The sequence below is a fragment of the Bombina bombina genome, chromosome 4 (assembly GCF_027579735.1).
Source record: "Bombina bombina isolate aBomBom1 chromosome 4, aBomBom1.pri, whole genome shotgun sequence".
NCBI classification, from domain to species: Eukaryota; Metazoa; Chordata; class Amphibia; order Anura; family Bombinatoridae; genus Bombina; species Bombina bombina.
This window is the reverse complement of record NC_069502.1, coordinates 191,257,951-191,280,494: the sequence shown is the minus strand read 5'-3', so window position 1 is coordinate 191,280,494 and position 22,544 is coordinate 191,257,951. Positions and strand designations below refer to the sequence as shown.

General features: G+C 36.9%; 1 protein-coding gene across 1 annotated transcript in view; it reads right to left on the bottom strand.

Annotated features, from left to right (window-relative positions):
* Nucleotides 1-826: 826 nt before the first annotated feature.
* The window catches only part of MYT1L (myelin transcription factor 1 like), a 396,825-nt gene continuing 375,107 nt past the window's right edge, over nucleotides 827-22,544 (bottom strand). Inside the window, exons 18-20 of the mRNA XM_053708950.1 lie at nucleotides 6,090-6,193; nucleotides 3,220-3,363; nucleotides 827-967 (exon numbers count right to left, since the gene is read on the bottom strand). Coding sequence (XP_053564925.1) covers nucleotides 827-967; nucleotides 3,220-3,363; nucleotides 6,090-6,193 — 389 coding nt within the window. The remainder of the gene's footprint in view (nucleotides 968-3,219; nucleotides 3,364-6,089; nucleotides 6,194-22,544) is intronic.

Below are 22,544 nucleotides of genomic sequence, written 5' to 3'. Positions count from 1 at the left end.
TTGTCTGCTTCTGGCATAGTTCCTGTAACAATGGAAGTTTCCATATTCAGATCATGTAATGCTTAGTTATCAATGAAAAAAAGTGCTTATTTTAAGCTGAATTAATTCTCCACGCAAGTGTTCATAGCTTGATGTTATTGAACAGCAAAGCATTGTTTTGTTTATTTTACAACTATCAAGAGTCTTTTCCATAGAGTTAAAAAACTCATTTTATTGCCCCAGCCACAAATTGACTTCAGTAACCAAACGTCTCAGCCTTTATTTTAGGTATTGTTAAAAAATAAACCATTTTCACATAAATTCTTGCTGTGACGCAATATGCGTGCCACGTGTGTCCCTTTTTCTTTCAAACTTTAAAAAAAAAAAAAAAAAAAACACCAACGTGAGGCCCAGTGAAGTGTCAAGAAAATGGCTGCCGGCGGCAATATTGTTCAGAGCTGATTTTGTCTTCTCCAGTTCAAAATACTAAAACATCAATCATGAAGCATAAAAAAATCTACACTCTGATTCTTTTTATCAGCTTACCTTTTCAGAAATATATTTACCTCAAAAAATGTGCATACATTAGCAGCTATAAACATTACATGGCATATCACACAATGTCAGCTTATATGAAAACGTACAAAATGTGAATGTATTCAAAAACTATTCAGCAGTTACTATTTTTTTTTTTAAAGCAAGACATAAAATCATTATGAAGTCTTGTAGCATAACACTTTTTCAAAATGAAATAAATATATAACACTTTTCTGTTAAATTACAGCAGCAGAAAACAAGAGGCATCCTTATTATGTTCGAGCAAAACCTTCACCATGACAGCAGCTGTTCAAACTTGTATTCCTCGCACAGCTTGCTTTATATTTTCCAGTAATGCCTTATTTTCCGGACTCTGATAACGATCTTGATTTGTGTACATGTCCGTCAAAGTGGTCACGTAAGCGTCAAAATTTTGTTCGTTGATTGGATCCTACAAAATACAAAATATTATGTACAAGTTTTCGCTGGTAGTTTTTTGTTTTTTTAGTGAACATATATCATCAACTCACAATATAATATATTTCAAATTGTGGATGGCTGGTTATGCTCAATGGGAAATTCCAGAAACATCCTGAAAACGAGAGAGAAACTCAGTTTATCTATGTAACTTCATGGATTTCCCAGAGAAAAAAATTAAGTTGTTACATGAGCAACCAACGTATTTGTATTGTGTATGTGTGATTATTTCCTTCCAGTATTTAGAAAAAAATATTTTTATTTTTAAGACATTCAGCCACTTGTCATTCTCTGGAGCACCATATTTAAACATTGTGATAAAATGTTACACTATAAGATTCTACTTTTTCTTTAAGGTCTTAAAGGGACAGTCAAGTCCAAAATATACTTTCATGATTCAAATAGGGCATGCAATTTTAAACAACTTTCCAATTAACTTTTATCACCAGTTTTGCTTTGTTCTCTTGGTATTCTCAGTTAAAAAGTTAAGCCTAGGTAGGCTCATATGCTCTACCTTGGAGGCCGCTTCTAATCTGAATGTATTTTTTTCACAACTAAAGGGCGTTAGTTCATGTGTGTCATATAGATAACATTGTCCTCACGCACATAAAGTTATCTTGGAGTCAGCACTAATTGGCTTAAATGCAAGTCTGTCAAAAGAACTGAAATAAGGGGACAGTTTGCAGAGACATAGATACAAGGTAATTACAGAGGTAAAACGTGTATTATTATAAATGTGTTGGTTATACAAAACCGGGGAAGGGGGTAATAAAGGGATTATCTATCTTTTTAAACAACACAAATTCTGGTGTTGACTGTCCCTTTAATATGAACTGAATTCTTTTTTTACGTGAATAATTTACTGCATATCAAAAACAATTTGCAGGTGCTCATATGTTAGTAGTTGGCCTTCTGTTTTGTGTTAGTTTCAGAAGGTTCTGTTTGGAAAACTATTAAAAATGAATAGGAACCAAAAAAATTAAATCACTTGATGCACCAGATAACTGAAAGTCAATTTTAGGCTTGCTAAATAATTATTTATCCAAAAGCATAAATAGGGAAAAGGGTTTATGAAAAGGGAAGTTATCATGAGAAGAAAAAAAAATAGTGTGTGTTTATGTGCATGTGTGGTTGTGTTTTTACTTGCTACATAATCTGATGCATTTGTGCATTTTATTCATAAGTGGTGTTGACATTAACCATATTAATTGGCGAAATGTTTACAATGTTGTATGTGAACCAGTTAAAAAATAGAGCTCTAATATATATATATATATATATATATATATATATATATATATATATATATATATATATATATATATATATATATATACATATATATATATATATATTTATATATTATTATTTTTTTAAACACATGAACTAAACCATATTGTGCTGTTATGGCACTGCTGACATAAGATTTCTCATTACCTCATCTTTAAAATGTCACCTATGTTGTGGGTATTCACTTCAGCATTACTGAAGATATATAGTTTTAAGGTTAACGCTAAGAAATAAATTAAGGTTTGGAGGACAATTTTCTTTGAGGTGAACTTAAAGGGACAGTCTAGGCCAAAATAAACTTTCATGATTCAGATAGAGCATGTCATTTTAAACAATTTTCCAATTTACTTTTATCACCAATTTGGCTTTGTTCTCTTGGTATTCTTATTTGGAAGCTTAACCTAGGAGGTTCATATGCTAATTTCTTAGACCTTGAAGGCCACCTCTTTTCAGAATGCATTTTAACAGTTTTTCACCACTAGAGGGTGTTAGTTCATGTATTTCATATAGATAACACTGTGCTCATGCACGCAAATTATCTGAGAGCAGGCACTGTTTGGCTAAACTGCAAGTCTGTCAAAAGAACTGAAATAAAGGGGCAGTTTGCAGAGGCTTAGATACAAGATAATCACAGAGGTTAAAAGTATATTAATATAACTGTGTTGGATACGCAAAATTGGGGAATGGGTAATAAAGGGATTATCTATCTTTTAAAACAATAAACATTCTGGTGTAGACTGTCCCTTTAAAACGCTAACCAACTCCTACAAACATGTGTTTTACAATATGCCAACCACAGACCTGAAAATTCTGATGGTACTATAAGTACAATAAGTAAAATCCAAGGAAAAAGAGGCAGTATAAACCATGTTATACATGAACTGTAAACATAAAACACAGGTATAAAATAAGCTGTTAACTGATGCTGTTACTTACCATATGGGGTAGCTGGATATTAGCTAGACTATGAATTAAAGACTGACTTAGGTTAGCCAGCTCATGAAGGAGTGACTCATTTTGCTGTTCAATTACTTTGTTCTCTTCTTCTATTGTCTTCAGGTTACTCTCCATTGTGGTAATCTAAAATGTATACATAAGTGCAACAAGTAAGATTGTTGATGAAAAGCACACTTTTCTAAATAATAAGTATAGCTCAATGTAGTTGAATGTGATGTGTAGCTAAGAAAGTTAATAAACATGAACATACTTTTTGAAAATTCAAATAGATAAAAAAATATATTATAATATATGTGAAAGCCTGAAGTGATTTATGTACGCTCAGTGTAATATTTCAGTGGCTAAACATGTATACATGATATTGGTAAACATATGTTCTTGCATAATCTTAATTGGAAAGTAAATGACTATGGGCTATTTTGCTAAAATAATGCCCTATATGTTTAGCAAAGCAAAATGAAATGAGTGATTATGCCATAGCTATGTATTGATACCCTATTCTGAAATTTGCCTTTATAAAATTACTATTTTTTTTTAAAATAAATATTTAGACATAGGCTAATATATACTAGGCTTGTGCATGGCCGAAAAATTTGTTTAGGTTCAGATCGATTCGAATTCGGAAAAATTTGAATGAATTCATTTCGGATTAATTTGGATTTGAATAAATTTGGCTGGATTTGGTTTGGTTCGATTTGGAAATTCAGAATTTCGGTATGTGTTAGGTGGGATGTGCTGTGTATTAGACTAGTATTATGCACAGTATATATTAGGTGTAACGCATAGCAGAGTGATATAACCTAATATACTGTACAAAACTAGTATAATCCATGGCCATCCAAATGTAACGAATAAATCCAAACTAATTCGGATTTATTCGGTAGATTTGGTACTACCGTAATTCAGAAATTCAAATCGATCAGAATCTCTGAATTTAACAAATTCAGAACGAATCAAAACGCACATGTCTAATATATACAGTATATATATCAGAATACCACAATTGGAGTGGGGGCTGCCATTACATCACTAAAATCTATGGAAAATCTTATAACAGATAACAACATGTCTGTGATAGTCACCATTTTGCTCTGTCACCTAACATTAAAAGTCATTAACCAAACACAAGTTAATTTATATTCTCTTGATTGAATTTATTATTGATATTAATGAGGTTGCCTCAATTTAACTAGTATTATTGTATTACCTTATCATAAGGGAAAATGATCAATAACAGAACTATATATTGATGATGTTTAAAAAAGACTTCATATTCTGTTTTATCTCTTGTTATTTAATAAGCATTTTTAAAAGTAGTTTATTTTATTATTTTTGTTTCTTGAGTTCTTCCTATTAGTTGATAAATCAGCCTTATATGTTTTTTTCTTTAAATAAACCTATCCCGTTAACATTTCATGTTTATTATTTGATGCAATTTAAAAAATATAAGATGTGTTGAATGAAATTTAATTTTGAAATCCACTAATTAAAAGTAGTATTTTAATATTTAATTTTTACTTTTAAAATTAAATATATAGTTACATACCTTGTGCTGAACCAAATGAAAGTAATAATCTAGTAAAAATGTATATCCTCTCTGTGGTAACAAATATAATCATGTGGAAAAAATCAAGTCCTATTTATGAACAACTTTTATCCTTCAAAGGCTGAATTTCGTGTAAGTTACATGGAAAAACCACACAACCTCCCCTCCCGTGTAACTTACATGAAATTGGTATTCATCAACACAGGGTTCTTGGCAAGCAACAGGACGCTCGTCCAGTACCTAGTGGGAGGGAGCAAAAGCTGAAAAGGGGGCAGAGAATGAGGCAAAAGAGGTGGAACTGATTCAAATGAATAGATAATGCATGTGCATGACAAGGCAAATCCTTGGGAAAGCTAGATGACTTGTAAGAATAGCCATTTGGCTAGTCTAACTTTTACACTTAAAATAAAATTGCTTAGTAGTGGGTTAGATAAAAAAAAAACTGATAAGTCATTTCAGCAAATCCTAAATAATGTGTGTGTTTTAGTTCCACCTCTTTTATAGTAAGATCATAATTACTAAAATCTACAAAACAAACAAAAACATCAATCTACATTTGTATCATAGCATCCCAAGTTTTTAGATTCGGGAAAATTCAACAAAGGATGTTTTATTTATTTACTGGAAATGTTAACAATAGTTCCAAAACATAATTACTAAATATATGTTTTTTTTATTTAAATAGTGCCACACAATTGAATGTAACACTTTGTAAGAAAATTATAATTAACCAGTTCTCATCCTCACCCTTACCCCCATGTACAATTTTACCAGATTTTTAAATAATTTTCAACTGATGTTTTGGTTGATGAATACCATGCAGCCAACATGATCCTGTGGCCACAGAAAACGGTATTTACAAAAGTACAGATGCGCCAATCTTTGTCACATAATGAGGTAACTTGGACATGTCATGCACATGCACTTCGCAAAGCATAATTAGTGCTGGCTTTTGTAAATGGATAGATGACAATGATTTCAGATAATTTTATGTATCAGGTATACCATTCTAGTTTAATATACTAATGTTATTTTATGTGGCCAACTTAACTGCAAGTGAAGTTTGCCCCTCAACAAAAAGGGGAACTTCTCTTGAGAATCATGATTTGAGCATGCATGAAGTATGGGTGAGTATGAGAATATTTTTTCTGCCATTATTGTTTTTCTTCCAAAGAAATGTTATTGGCATCTCAAAGATTCACATCATTTGGAAATCGCTTTACAGTTCAAATTCAATTGCTCATCTTTTTTGTAAGCACAATAAATTAAGAATATTTCAGAAGGGTCTTTACAAAACTGTTACCTGAGTTCTCAGTTTAATCATATCTGATTCCATCTGTGAATTAGATTCATTTAACTCCTTGATCTCTTCATCCAATTGTTTTATTTCTTCATCATTTTCTATACCTAAAGGAAATAAAAATTAAATATATTTATTGTATACTAAAATAGATCAAAGACCTCGAAAGGTTGTAGATACCAACGAAGAGAAGACATACACAGAATTTTCATTTTTTTTGAAAGTCCTAATTGTATACAGAATTAAAAATGAGCATAATTAAACCATAATGGCCTAGATTACAAGTGGAGCGTTGTTAATAGGGCAGGGTGCGATATCCATATTGCAACCGTGCACTGATAATAACGAGCAATTTAATATAGTCAGTGGTAAAAGAGATTTACCAGAGAGTGTTAATGAAACCAACATTCTTTTTAGTGTGCCCTTAATGAATAGAACGACTGGAGACCTGAAATAAAGTGTTATTGCTATACATGTATAACATAATAAAATAAAGTATATTACACACACACACCCTGAAAAATGATGTATTTTTTTAATAAATGCTATGTTTTAAGCCTTTTATAATCCAGTGAATGCTTATACCCCTTTAACTTTTGTTTTATATATATTAAAATATTGTGAAATATTCATATATTGTAATTTGTCCTCCACACACGTATTAATTAATTGTACATTTCTGTGGAATAAGCCAGAATGAATGAAGGTTTTATTGTTTAAAAAACCAACAAACACAAAAAACACACAAAAAACCCCCACATGGAGTCAGCTGTAGACCAAAATAGAGACTTAGGGGTAGATTTAATAAGCAGTGGATGCTACTATCTACCCCGTAGTTTCCGGCTTGCCGGAAACAGAAGTTAAGAAGCAGCTGCTGCTTAAATTCTCTGTCACCTTTTAGGTAGAGGACTGCTATCATCCCAATCGATACCCCCTGCTAGCGGCCAATTGGCCGCGAATGTGCAGAGGGTGGCATTGCACAAGCATTTCACAAGAAATGCTTGTGCAATGTTAAATGCTGACAGTGTATGCTGTCAGCATTTAGCGATGCAGAGTGGACATCATTTGCTCCAGCGAATCATGTTCGCCCGGCATTTAATATATTGACCCCCTGGGCTTTGTAAGGCAACTCATGGTATAGCTATCTAAGAGCGAATTTCAAACAGCTAATGCACTGCAAATCTCAAATATGTAAATGAATGTCTCTATATAACTAAGGATTGATATCGTAAGCATTCCGTTACTTAGACCTAATTTGCCAGTTCTAACTAACCTGGCTTTGTTACAAGTACACATAAAGCAAAGTGGGACCAGTCTCTATAAATTAAGGGTTGACTTTCTTTATACCATATCTATTGTTTGTGGTTACATAAGAGATGCCAACTCTCCTATCAATGGGGGGTATACACGCTATCCAGTTGCACACATATCTTTAGAAAAGAGGGCAAAAATCTCATTACACCAGACATTAGGATCTGGCATGCTGCACCAATCAGAATCTGCGGACAACATTCCAATATTCCTGTCAATCCAAATATGAGTCTGTGCATACATCAGCACTAATTTAGTGTTTATAGCTTTTCTAATGTGGCCTAGATATATACCTGTAACCTATCTGTTGCTATGTTTTAAGTCAATTCCTAACATTCCAACTCACTGTTGCATAATATTACCTGGGTACAAGAGTCCATACAAAACATTACAGCCACACTGTATACATCAGTACTAATTAAGTGTACATATAACCTTGAAATCTTTTATGATGTTGTCTAGATATATGCATATACTCTCACTGGTGCTATAGACTCACTAGTGCTATTTAAGAGCTAAGTTTAAGTGAATTCCTAACACCCCTTCTCACTGTTACACCACCTTGCTCCAGCACCAGAGGCCATACAACATATTAAAAACAAGTTCAGTAACAAGCAATAAATCTCATATAGACGTTAATAACAATTTTCAAAAACAATCCAAATCAACCTGGCTATTTAAACCATAGCGGTGAATTGTACTTAGTTTAAAAATCCACCTGAACTCAAGTTGCAAAAGGCATTTATGTCAACCCCCCCTTTTAAAAAAGGGGTGCATGATCAATAAGGACAAATATTAAGTCACTAACAGTATGGCCTTGTTCTTAAAAATGCCTTGCAACCGGCTGTTCACTCTTTTTGGTTTTAATGGCACTCTGAATGGCTGACCGATGAGTGGCCATACGTGCACGACATAACATTTTTCACATGTACAATTTAACAAATACACAACAGATGTAGTTAGGCATGCAAGATAATGCTTGATATGAAATTTCCTATTGGTATGTGCATTTCAGAATGTTTATCCCTGCAACAAAGAGTTGTAGGTGGTACAGCTCGGACATTTGAATGAGCCCATTTTTGAGAACTTAAACCATGTTTTCTTCAGTGATTGTCCCCTTTTATATCAAATCATAGGTGCTTCATATTAACCAAAGGGTAATGACTGATCAGACTTGAGGATGTACAAATGATCCCTCACATAGCTGCTCATCTTCCTTTTATCGGGTGCAAATGTTGTCGTAATAGTCTTCTTTTATGGTCTGGTTTTTGTGTCTCTCCTTTCAGGCAATCCAACTGTGATTTACAGTATGTGCAGCCCCATTTTATTTATTTTTATAAGAGCTGGATCCAAACCCCTCTGAATAAAGTGTTTTGCTATTTTATCAAGTTGATGTTCCTTGTTGGCAGGATTCATGTTGTTTCTTACAACTCTCAAAAATTGTGCTCTCAGAAAGTGGACATTAAGTATGACATTCTTAGTAGCAGAGAATAGTTGAGCTCATAATGTAATTAAGAGAGTTTCAGATAACCAAGAACAGCCATTCCAATAAAAAGTAACCATAGAAAGAAGTCTTTATCTAGTGATTATTATTTAGGAGGTAACAGTTCATAGCTATGAATTACAAAGATTGGAAAAAATTGGCAGTTTGTGCAAGATAACTTTCTATCACCTAGATTACAAGTTTTGCGTTCGCGTTTTAACGCTGAAAAATAGTAATTTCACGTAAAAATTACTTTTTTTTATGGGACTTCCATAGTGCAGCCATTATGAGTTTTGCGGTGAGGCTAAAAACCTTGCATTACACCCTTTACCGACAAGATCTATTTCACAATCAGAGAGCAGTAGTTATGAGTTTTACGCCACAAAACTGTTAAATAACCCCCCCATTGCAAAACACTATATTAAGCTTATTTACCCCTAATCTGCCGCTCCCAACATCGCCGCCACTAATACATTTTTTTAACCCCTATTCCGCCGCTACCCGACATCGCCCCCACTATAATAAAGTTTTTAACCCCTAAACCACCACCCTCCCGCATCACACTGTTTAAATATCATTAACCCCTAATCTGCCGTCCGCCCACATCGTCCCCACTATGCTAAATTTATTAACCCCTATTCCACCGCTCCCCGCCACCGCCGCCACTATAATAAACCTATTAACCCCTAAACCGAAAGCCCCACAACTTAATATACTAAATAAACCTATTAACCCCTAAACCGAAAGCCCCCCACATCACAATAAACTAATTTAAAATAGTAACCCCTAAACCTAATGCCCCCCTAACTTTATATTACAATTATAATTTCCCTATCTTAAATTAAATTAAAACTTACCTGTCAAATTAAAAATAATAAGTTCAAACTAGCAATTAAACTTATATAACTATTAAACTAAAATTAAACTAAAAACCAATTAAATAAACTATATTACACATTAAAAAAAATCCTAACACTACTCTAAAATTTACAAAGTATTTACAAAAAATAAAAGATTAAATTACAAAAAATAACAAACCTAAATTACGAACAATAACAAACGAAATTATCAAAAATAAAAAACAATTACACCTAATCTTAAAGCCCTATAAAAATAAAAAAGCCCACTCAAAATAAAAAGAAACCTTAGCCTACAATAAACTACCAATGGCCCTTAAAAGGGCCTTTTGTAGACCATTGCCCTAAGTTAAACAGCTCTTTTACCTGTAAAAAACAAAACAAAGACCCCCCCAACAATAAAACCCACCACCCAACCAAGCCCCCAAAATAAAAAACCTAAGTCTAACAAAAACCTAAGCTACCCATTGCCCTGAAAAGGGCATTTGTATGGGCATTGTCCTTAAAAGGGCATTTAGCTCTTTTTCATTGCCCTGAAAAGGGCATTTAGCTCTTTTAAGAAATGCCCAACCCCTAATCTAAAAAAAAAAACCCACCCAAAAAACCTTAAAAAAACCTAACACTAAAGACTCTTTAGGTACTCACAGTTGCTGAAATCCCGCTTGAAGGATCTTCATCCCGGCGGCTCCATCTTCATCCAGGCAGCATCTACATCCGGGCGGCTCCATCTTCATCCATTGCGGGACCGGCATCTTCTTCATCCCTGTGGAGGCAGAGCGGCTATGTGCAGAGGCGGAGGTCTAGGTAAAGGTCCAAGGCGGAGGTCCTGGCAGAGGTCCAAGGCGGAGGTCCAGGCAAAGGTCCAGGCGAAGGTCCATCGATCCTATGTGGAGGTCCTCTTTATGCGATCGTCCGCCGTACACTGAGGATTGAAATGCAAGGTACCCCTTTTATACTGGGGTACCATTGCATTCCTATTGGCTGAAAATTTCGAATCAGTCAATAGGAATTAGGGCTGCTAAAATCCTATTGGCTGTTCAAATCAGCCAATAGGATTTAAGCAGCTCTCATTCTATTGGCTTATTTGAATCAGCCAATAGAATGAGAGTTGCTTGAATCCTATTGGCTGATTTGACCTCCGCCTTGGACCTTCGCCTGGACTTCCGCCTTGGACCTCCGCCTCCGCAGGGATGAAGAAGATGCCAGTCCCGCGATGGATGAAGATGGAGCCACCTGGATGAAGATGCCGTCTGGATGAAGATGGAGCCTCCGGGATGAAGATCCTTCAAGCGGGACTTCAGCAACTGTAAATACCTAAAGAGGGGTTAGTGTTACATTTTCTTAAGGTTTTTTGGGTGTTTTTTTTTTTAGTTAGGGTTTGGGCTTTTCTTAAAAGAGCTAAATGCCCTTTTAAGGCAATGCAAAAGAGCTAAATGCCCTTTTAAGGGCAATGCCCATACTAATGCCCTTTTCATGGCAATGGGTAGATTGTTTGTTTGTTTTTTAGATAGTTTTTTTATTTATTTTGTGGGTTTTGGGGGGTGGGGGTTTGTAATGTTAGTGAGTCTATTTTTTTTTCAGGTAAAAGAGCTGTTTAACTTAGGGCAAAGCCCTATTAAAGGTCCTTTTAAGAGCTATTGGCAGTTTATTATAGATTAGGTTTTTTATTTTGGGGTGTTTGTTTTTCTTTTTTTAAATGGGTATTAGAATAGGAATAATTGTTATTATTTTGGATAATTTGTTTGTTATTTTGTGTAATTTTTTTTTTCGTTTTGGGGTGGGTTTTTCTTTTTAGAATAGCCATTTTTTTATTTTTAATGGGTAGCAAAAGAGCTGAATGCCCTTTTAAGGGCAATGCCCATACAAATGCCCTTTTCAGGGCAATAGGTAGATTAGGTTTTACTTTATTTTTATTTTGTGGTTTTGGGGAGTGGGATTTTGTATACTGTTAGGGGGTGTTTGTTTTTCTTTTGTAGAAAAAGAGCTGATATCCTTAGGGCAATGGCCTACTAAAGGCCCTTTTATGGGCACACAAAAAATTTATTATAGATTAGGGTTTTTTATTTTGGGGTGGGTTATTATTTTTTTAAAGGGTATTAGAATATGAATTTTATTTTTGTTTTGGATAATTTTGTTTGTTATTTTTTGTAATGGTAGTTTTTTTTTGTAATGGTAGGTTTTTTATTTTTGGTAATGTTAGTTTTTAGTGTAAGGCAGCTAAGGTTTTATTTCACAGGTAAGTTTGCATTTATTTTAACTAGGTAGTTAGTAAATAGTTAATAAGTATTTACTAACTAGCCTACCTAGTTAAAAAATACAAACTTACCTGTGAAATAAAAATAAAACCTAAGCTAGCTACAATATAACTATTAGTTATATAGTAGCTAGCTTAGGTTTTATTTCACAGGTAGGTATGTTTTTAGTTTTAAAGGGACAGTCTACCATAGAATTGTTATTTTTTTAAAAGATAGATAATCCCTTTATTACCCATTCCCCAGTTTTGCACAAACAACTGTTATATTAATATACTTTTTTCCTCTGTGATTACCTTGTATCTAGGAACCTTCTTCCAGTCCCCTGATCACATGACTGTGACTGTTTATTATCTACTAGTCCTAAAGCCCGCTCACACGGGCCATTTTTTGCAGGGTACAGCGGTCCCACCCCTTGCGCTCTCTCCCTGACCCTCTCTTTTGCTCTCTCTCCCCCTCTCTTTTGAGATCTCTCTCCCCCCTCTCTTTTGCGCTCTCTCTCTCCCCCTCTTTTGCGCTCTCTCTCTCCCCCCTCTCTTTTGCGCTCTCTCTCCCCCTCTCTTTTGCGCTCTCTCTCTCCCCCTCTCTTTGGCACGCTCTCTCTCCCCCCTCTCTTTTGCGCTCTCTCTCTCCCCCTCTCTTTTGCGCTCTCTCTCTCCCCCCTCTCTTTTGCGCTCTCTCTCTCCCCCCTTTCTTTTGCGCTCTCTCTCCCCCTCTCTTTTGCGCTCTCTCTCCCCCCTCTCTTTTGCGCTATCTCTCCCCCTCTCTTTTGCGCTCTCTCTCCCCCCTCTTTTGCGCTCTCTCTATCCCCCCCTCTTTTGCGCTCTCTCTATCCCCCCTCTTTTGTGCTCGCTCTCTCCCCCCCTCTTTTGCGCTCTCTCTATCCCCCCTCTTTTGAGCTCTCTCCCCCCCACTTTTGCACTCTCTCTCTCCCCCCCTCTTTTGCGCTCTCTCTCCCCCTCTCTTTTGTGCTCTCTCTCTCACCCCTCTCTTTTGCGCTCTCTCACCCCTCTCTTTTGTGCTCTCTCTCCCTCCTCTCTTTTGCACTCTCTCTCTCCCCTCTATCTCTCCCCTCTATCTCTCTTTCTCTCCCCTCTATCTCTGTCTCTCCCCTCTATCTCTCTCTCTCTCCCCCTCTCTCTCTCCCCCCTCTCTCTCTCTCTCTCTCTCTCTCTCTCTCTCTCTCTCTCCCCCTCTCTCTCTTTCTCCCCTCTCTCTCTCCCCTCTCTCTCTCCCCCCTCTCTCTCCCCTCTCTATCTCCCCCCTCTCTCTCTCCCCCTCTCTCTCTCCCTCCCCCTCTCTCTCTCCCTCCCCTCTCTCTCTCCCTCCCCTCTCTCTCTCCCTCCCCTCTCTCTCTCCCTCCCGTCTCTCTCTCTCTCTGCCCTCTCTCTATCTCTCCCTCCTCTCTCTCACTCCCCCTCCCCTCTCTCTCTCCCTCCCCTCTCTCTCTCACTCCCCCTCCCCTCTCTCTCTCCCTCCCCTCTCTCTCTCCCCCTCCCCTCTCTCTCTCCCCCTCCCCTCTCTCTCTCTCTCTCTCTCTCTCCCTCCCATCTCTCTCTCTCTCTCTCCTCCCCTCTCTCTCTCACTCCCCCTCCCCCTCTCTCTCTCTCCCTCCCCTCTCTCTCTCCCCCCCTCTCTCTCTCCTCCCCCTCTCTCTCTCTCCTCCCCCTCTCTCTCTCTCCTCCCCCTCTCTCTCTCCCCCCTCCCCCTCTCTTTCTCTTCCCCCCCTTTCTTTTGATCTCTCTGTCCCCTTTCTTTTGCTCTCCCTCCACTCTCTTTTGCTGTCTCTCCCCCTCTCTTTTGCTCCCTCTCTTGTGCTCTTTTTATCTCCCCTCTTGATCTCTCTCTCCCCTCTTGATCTCTCTCTCTCACCTTTCTTATCTTTTCCCTACCCCCTCTATCCCCTCTTTTGAGCTGTTTTGAGCTCTCAAACTGCACAGCCTTTCACAGCCCGCCTGGCCCCGCCCCTTCATGCTCGGCCACGCCCCTCACAGCCCTCACGCTCGGCCACGCCCCCGGCCACGCCCCCGGCCACGCTCGGCCACGCACACTTCTGCTCGCACTGCAGAGCAGAGACTTAGGGACTCTCAAAGGCCAGGTGTGTTTGTCCTCGTGCTGTGCTGTCTACTGCGCATGACAGCTTCGGACAAACACACTTGGCCTTTTATTATATAGGATTGTCTTAAATTTAGCATTGTTTTGTGCTAAATCTTAAATAACTCCCTGTGCCTGAACACAGTGTTATCTATATGGCCCACGTGTACTTTCTGTCTTTGTGTTGAAAAGAGATTTAAAAAGCATGTGATAAGAGGCAGCCCTCAAAGGCTTAGACATTAGCATATGAGCCTACCAATGTTTAGTTTAAACTAAGAATACCAAGAGAAAAAAGCAAATTTGATGATAAAAGTAAATTGGAAAGTTGATTAAAATTAAAAGTCCTATCTGAATAATGAAAGTTTAATTTATACTAGACTGTCCCTTTAAATAGGTATTATCTAGTTAATAATTGTAACTTCAATTTAGCTCTATTTTAATTATGTTAAAGTTAGGGGGTGTTAGGGTTAGGGTTACAGTTAGGGTTATGTTTAGAGGTCAGTAGTTTAATTTAGGTTGTTGTGATGTGGGGGGCTGGCGGTTTAGGGGTTAATAGGTTTATTTAGTGGTAGTGATGTGGGAGGCTGCTATGTCGGAGAGCGGCAGAATAGGGGTAAATAGATTTATTACAGTGTTGGCAATGTTGGGGTGCAGGGAAATAGGGTTTAATAACTTTAGTATAGTGGCGGCGATATTGGGAGCGGCAGATTAGGGGTTAATAGCGTTATTTAGGTGGCAGTGATATCAGGAACGGCAGATTAGGGGTTAATAACATTATGTAGGTGGTGGCAATGTCGGGGACGGCAGATTAGGGGTGTTTAGACTTAGGGTTTATGTTAGGGTGTTAGGTTTAAACATAACTTTTTTTTCCCCTATAGACATCAATGGGGCTGTGTTACGGAGCTTTCCATTCTGCGATCGCAAGTATTAGGTTTTTTTCTGACCTGCTCTCCCCATTGATGGGGAAAGCGTGCACGAGCACGTCAAAACAGCTCTTGTATTTTGTGTGGTATGGAGCTCAATGTAACCATATCGCACGCACAAGCCGGCTGTTTCAAAACTTGTAATGGCTGCGCTATAGAGGGTTAAATAACGCAACTTTTGTTGCGTTCGTTAAATTCCCTATAGCGTGCAATACTCGTAATCTACATGTATGTGAATGTGAATAAACTGAAAGTGGAGTGCAGTTAAATGGACATAAAATACCTTGTAATTACATCATTTCTCTTCAGTCTTTCAATAGAGTAACATATCAGTAGAGTCTGAACTGTATTAAAATATTTTGACACCATATTCGCTTTGTTTTTCAATAGTCAATTTACATCCATAACTTTTGTTTATTTGGTTGAGCCAATCCGCACTCGAGTCCAAAGATGACAGGGCTTGCTACTGCCATTGTGTTAACAAAATTTCCAAATTTCCAGACTTATATTATAGGAAAGAGGGGCAAAATAAATAAATGTGTATTGCAAAGATGTTTTAATATGTATTATTAGTCATTTCATATGACAAGCTCAAAGTGTTTACTGTCCCTTAAAGTTAGATAAATAATCATATAATAGACTTTGTACCAACTTATGAGGCAGAGAGAACGAAGAAAAATTAGAGCCCTGCTCAAAATGAAAGATATCTAGAATGCCATTGTAGTTGTGCACGACCAATAATAATGTTTGTTTGTTTTTCTCTCCAAGAGGCATAAGTATAAGTAATTTGCATAAAGTTGTAATAAGCTTACTTATGATCCAATTATCAAAGTTTTGTTGGTTGCCGTGTCATTTTGTCAAACAGGTTGCATATTCTTAGTGAAAAGGATTTATCCCTTGTTGTAAAGGATGTCTTGTAATGATTTTGTACAGCACCTTGAAGCAGCCTGATGCTGGAGGAAATATGGTGACTGCAAATATGGTGACTGCAAATCAAACTTCCATAAACAACATATACAGCACTATGTAATAGCAATCCTTCTTTATTGGAACATCTTTTATGATACAGATACAACAGACACAACATGCTTGCTAGCTTGATTAAGGGATTGTATCTGAAACATAGCTTGTGTCTGTTGTATTTGCACCATAGAAGATGTTCCAATAAACAAAGATTGCTGTAATATGGTGCTGAGGATATCGTTTATAAGAACCTTGTAAAGGAGAAATGCAAAGTATCTTTATTGTAAAGTATAGGTTTTTACAAGCTTAAAGAATGAAGACATAGGGGCTCCATTTATTAACAGCCAGGCAGACAAGGTTTGCTCAAGGGAACCTGTCCTCCCGGCTTTACAAAGCCACCCCCTTTTCGTGTGTGGCCAATCACGTGTAAGCAGGGGCTTTCATTCATCCCATTCTAAGCAAATGAAGATGATTTATCTCCACCTGAAATTATTTTATATGGAATTGAATATATTGACGTTTAAATGTATCTAGTTATTTATTTTATGAAAAACGTATCTAAAGTGGTAAGACAAATCTGTGTTGATATGTTTGATATGATACATTGCTTTTGAAAAGTAATTATACTTTCAAGGCTTCATTATCTAATAAAATAATATGATCACATTGTACCCATAGAACACCGCCTTTTACAACTTGTAATGTATTGAGAATAGCATTTTCAATAATATTAGAGAATTGATATTCAATATACATAGATATTGACGGCAGATAAGAGTCATAGGCCCAGCAAGTCTGCTCGACCTTACATAACAAGTATAAACTTATCTAGTTCGTAGGATAGCCTTATGCTTGTCCCATGCATTTTTAAAGTCCCCCACAGTGTTTGTTGCTTGAGGAAGTTTATTCCATAAATCAATAACTCTTTCAGTAAAGAAGTGCTTCCTCAAATTACTCCTGAATCTACTACCCTTTAGCTTGAGCTCATGACCCCTTGTTCTTGAATTTTCCATTTTATGTAAAATACCCACAGCCTCAGTTTTACTAAACCCTTTAATGAACTTGAAAGTTGCTATCATATTACCTCTTTCCCTTCTCTCCTCTAAGCTATACATATTTAGGTCATTGAGCCTATCCCGGTAAGTTTTATTTTTTTAGACCATGTACCATTTTGGTAGCCCTCCTTTGCACAGATTCAAGTTTGTTAATATCCTTCTGAAGATATGGCCTCCAGAACTGCACACAATACTCAAGATGAGGCCTAACTAATGATCAATAAAGTGGCATAAGAACCATACTATTTCTGCTGCAAATACCTCTACCAATACATCCAAGCATTCTGCTAGCCTTACTCGCTGCATTACTACATTGTTTACTAAGTTTTAAATCATCTGAAATAATAATTCCCAAGTCCTGTTCCTCATCTGTAACAGTCAGTAAAGTGTCATTGAGTCTGTAATTAACATTTTGATTTTTCTTCCATAAATGCATTATTTTACACTTTTATACGTCTTAGTTATGATGAATTTATTATGAAATATTGCATAATATCATAATACATTGTGTACATCTTTACTATTGATATTTTATATCTTTAATATTTTATAATTTTCATCTTCAGCTTTCCTCTGTATATCCAAGACGTTCCTTTCATGTTGTATGTTCTGCACTATGCTTGGTGTCTGCCCTCTGTGAGGTGAATTACTGTATCACCATCACTGTCAGTGGAAGACTCCATATGGACAGAAAATTAACCCTTTACAAAGCTCATCTACTGTGAAGTTTTAGCCCCCTTACCTACGTGCATGTTATTAATGTATGTCCTAGTCAAATTGTTCCTATCATGTTTTTGTTTCTCTTTATCTTTGCTTGGGATCTTAATTCCTATATTTACATTAAGACCTATGTGTTTAGTTAGAAGGAGTGTGGCTTAACAGGACATAAAGGCCATCTTTAAAGGGACAATCTAGATTTAAAAAGATATTTTAGGGCATGTAATTTGTGCACTACTCACAGTAGAACTCTATGTGGTAGATTTACCAAGCAGCGGATGCTGCGATCTACCCCCGAAGTTTCTGGCTTGCCGGAAACTTAAGTTAAGAAGCAGCGATACGATACGATCAGAATGACTGACACCCCCTGCTAGCGGCTAATTGGCCGTGAATGTGCAGGGTGGGCGGCAGTGTTAATTTTGGCAACTAAAACTAGACTAAAATGTAGATATGTGCAATTTGTTTCGGATCAATTCAGAAATTCTGCAAATTCGGAGATTCGTATCGAACTGAATTTCCGAATTAAAATACTGCCAAATTTACCGAATAAATCCGCATTAGTTTGGATTTATTCGGTAAATTCGGATGGCCATGGATTACACTAGTATTGTACAGTATATTAGGTTATATCACTCTGCTAGGGGTTACACCTAATATACAGTACATAATACTAGTCTAATCCCACCTAACACTTACCGAAATTCTGAATTTCTGAAACGAATCGAACCGAATCCAGCCAAATTTCTTCGAATCCGAATGAATCCAAAACTAATCCAAACCAAATCGGTTAAAAATTTTCCGAATTCGAATCGATCCGAACCGAAATTCGAAAAATTCCGAATCGATCCGAACTGAATTTTTTCGCCATGCACATATCTACTAAAATGAGAATAAAACTAAAGAAATTCTGATGACTAAAATATGACTAAAACTAAAATGGGATTTTCGTCAAAAGACTATGAATAAAACTAAATCAAAATTATATTTTAGTAAAAAAAAACTATGACTTAAACTAAATCAAAATTTGCTGTCAAAATTAACACTTTATGGAAGGTGTTATAATCAATCCATATATAATTACTGCTATTTTGTAAAAAAAAAAAAAAAAAAAAGCAAGGCTATCTTCTTGTTTATTTATGAAACCTGGTTTTATTTAATTTTAAGATAAATAAAGACGTTATCTACCACAACAGTTAAATCTGTTAAATCTGTATTGCATGCTAAAACCTTAATACCATAAATAATAACAGGTTAATAAACCTTTACTCCAGGAGTATATAATGAGTTTGGAAGTTCTAGAGCAGTGTTAATTTTGTTGCTGAAAAATGTTCAAATCTGTAAACAATCAGTTGATTCTTCCTTTAGAAATAAAAATAACCCACGAGTATGGGTTTAAGTCATGCTGTGCCTGTGCTAGCTTCAGAAACTTTTTATTGTGTTGAGTTACTTGATACTTGTTTTAATTATTGACAGAAAACTGTTAAAGTTTGTATATTGGGTAATATGTGCAATGGCGTTACAGCAAATACAGTTTACAGTTAGTTAGTTTTTTATTTTAAAGTTGCACTTCAGTTTGTTTATGAAAAACTAAATTTATGCTTATCTGATAAATTTATTTTTTTCCAGATATGGTGAGTCCACGGCTTGAGTAATTACTGTTGGAAATATCACTCCTGGCCAGCAGGAGGAGGCAAAGAGCACCACTGTTAAATTACTAAGTATCACTCCCTTACCCACAACCCGCAGTCATTCGACCAAAGGGAAATGGAGAAAAAGGAGTAACACAAGGTGTAGAGGTGCCTGAGGTTATAGTCAAAAGAACAACTGTCTTAAAATAAAGGGTGGGGCCGTGGACTCACCATATCCGGAAACAAATAAATTTATCAGGTAAACTTAAATTTTGTTTTTCTTTCCTAAGATATGGTGAGTCCACGGCTTGAGTAATTACTGTTGGGAACAAAGGCACCACCGATTGAAGAACCTTTCTCCCAAAAGAAGCCTCAGCCGAGGCAAAAATATAAAATTTGGAAAAAGTATATAGAGAAGACCAAGTTGCAGCCTTGCAAATTTGTTCCACAGAAGTTTCATTTTTGAAAGCCCAAGAAGAGGAAACAGCTCTTGTGGAATTAGCCGAAATTCTCTCAGGAGGCTGCTGTCCATCAGTCTCATAAGCCAAACCAATTATACTTCAAACCAAAAAGAAAGAGTAGTAGCAGTAGATTTCTGACCTTTACGTTTCCCAGAGAAACAGACAAAGAGGGCAGAGGACTGTTGAATATCCTTAGTCTCCTGTAAGTAGAATTTAAAAGCACGTACAACATTCAAATTGTGTAACAAATGTTCTTTGGAAGAAGAAGAATTAGGACACAGAGAGGGAACAACAAGCAGAAGAGATAGCAACAAGAAACAAAACCTTCCATGATAACAACTTAATGTCTATGGAATGTAACGGCTCATACGGAGCCAGCTGTAAAACTTTAAGAACAAGGTTAAGGCTCCAAGGAAGAGCAACAGACTTAAAGACAGGCCTGATTTTGACCGAAGCCTGACAAAAAGATTGCACATCTGGCACATCTGAAAAATGTTTATGATACTGAGAAATCTGACCCTTCAGGGTACTAACTGACTATCCCTTCTCCAGGCCTTCCTGAAGAAAAAATAAAATTCTACTCCAAGAGTAGCCCTTGGATTCACACCAATAAAGATATTTACATCATATCTTATGGTAAATCTTTCTAGTACCAGGCTTGCGAGCCTGAATCATGGTCTCAATGACCAACTCAGAAAAAACACGCTTAGACAGAATTAAGTGTTCAATCTCCAAGCAGTCAGCTTCAGAGAAATGAGATTTGAATGAAGGAAGGGACCCTGAATCAGGAGGTCCTTCCTCAGAGGTAGTCTCCAAGGTGGGAGAGATGACATCTCCACTAGGTCTGCAAACCAGATCCTGCGAGGCCACGCAGGGGCTATTAGAATCACAGATGCCCTCTCCTGTTTGATACGAGCAATGACTCGTGGAAGGAGAGCAAACGGAGGAAACAGGTATGCCAACCTGAAAACCCAAGAAACCGCCAGAGCATCTATCAGAATGGCCTGCAGATCTCTTGACCTTGAACCGTACCTTGGAAGCTTGGTGTTCTGATGGGATGCCATCAGATCTAACTCCGGTACCCCCAATTTGAGGACTAAGCTGGAAAACACCTCCGGATGCTGCACTAGTCACGGTGGCAATACACATCGCAGGTTGCCATTGGAGACCTTGATAAACATAAATCTTTTCCAAATAAGCCTCCAGCTTCTTGTCCATTGTATCCTTAAAAAAGCAGCTATCCTCAATAGGAATAGTGGTTCTTTTAGCCAGAGTGGAAATGGCCCCTTCAACTTTTAGTACAGTATGCCAAGGGTCTTTAATGGAGCCCTCGACAGGAAACATTTTCTTAAAAATGGGAGACAGGGAAAAAGACACCCCTGGTTTCTCCCATTCCTGTGAGATAATCTTCTTAGCACGGTTCGGCACAGAAAAACCCTCTGAAGTAGAAGGTTCATCAAAGAAACTATTAAGTTTACTAGATTTCTTAGGAGTGACAACGACAGGGTTTCAGAGTCATCTGAAGTAGCTAAAACCTCCTTTAACAATACACGAAGGTGTTCAAGATTAAATCTGAAGGATACCACCTCAGTTTCAGAAGAAGGAATTATACTGTCTGAATCTGAGATTTCACCCTCAGAAAGTCCCGATGTATCTTCGTCATCAGACTTATGAGAGGGCAACTTGGGAAGCAGAACTGAAGACAGACACCTTACTTTCTGAATTTTTAGATTTCTTCTTGCATTTTCCCTGTAATCTAGGAATGGCAACTAATGCCATAGATACAGCTGAAGATATCTGGGCAGCAATTTCTGTTTTTAAATAAATTACATTAGGAGTTATAGAGGAACCACAGGGCACTGCATGTGACGCTATTGAGACTTGGGACGTAGCAGGAGAAAGCTGAGGTATTATTTTAACAGCATTATCCTGCGAGACATTAGGCTCAAAAATGTTACCTTTATTTTGCAACGTTTTCTTGACACATGAAGAACAAAATTGCATAGGAGCTGCAATTTGTGCATCTAAATATAATAAGCATGAATTCATGAGAGCAGGTTCTTGCTCCATATCAGACATGTTGTGAAACAGTAAATAAACTTGTACAGATAAGTTTAAAATATTTTAATATTCAATTAAAATAAGCCAAGGAAAAAATACACTTTAAATTGTATCCCAAATTAGGATCGATCCCCAGCAAAAATTAAATGAGAAAAGTTAAGAAAAAAACATTTAATAAACATCAAATAAACTTCTAAAATACCCATCAGGCAACCCCACAATTAAAATGACGTGCCTTAACGCTACCAATTAAGACCGGATCACCCAGAAATGGAGAAAAACAACTTTTTCCTCAGAAAAGTCGGTCATGTGACTGCAACTGCCAAGTTCAAATTACTGCTGCGACACAGAGAGGCACTACTTACTGGTACATTGAGTACCAGAAATCACCGTTTTTTCAAACCTGACAGTTTAAAATGTTGCATCATTTTATTTTAAAGCAAAGGGAAAATTAATAAGCTGCTGAAATAGAAAATTCAGCCTTACTTTCAGTTTAAACTTGTATTGTTTTATCAAGTAAATATGTGTCAGAAAATAAAGCCTAATAAAAACATTTTACCCTTTCTTTTTAAAAGAGTTTAAATGTTAGTCTCACACATGCAACAGTGCCTGCTTCATGCCCCAGTGTAACCCATACAACAGGACTATCTATG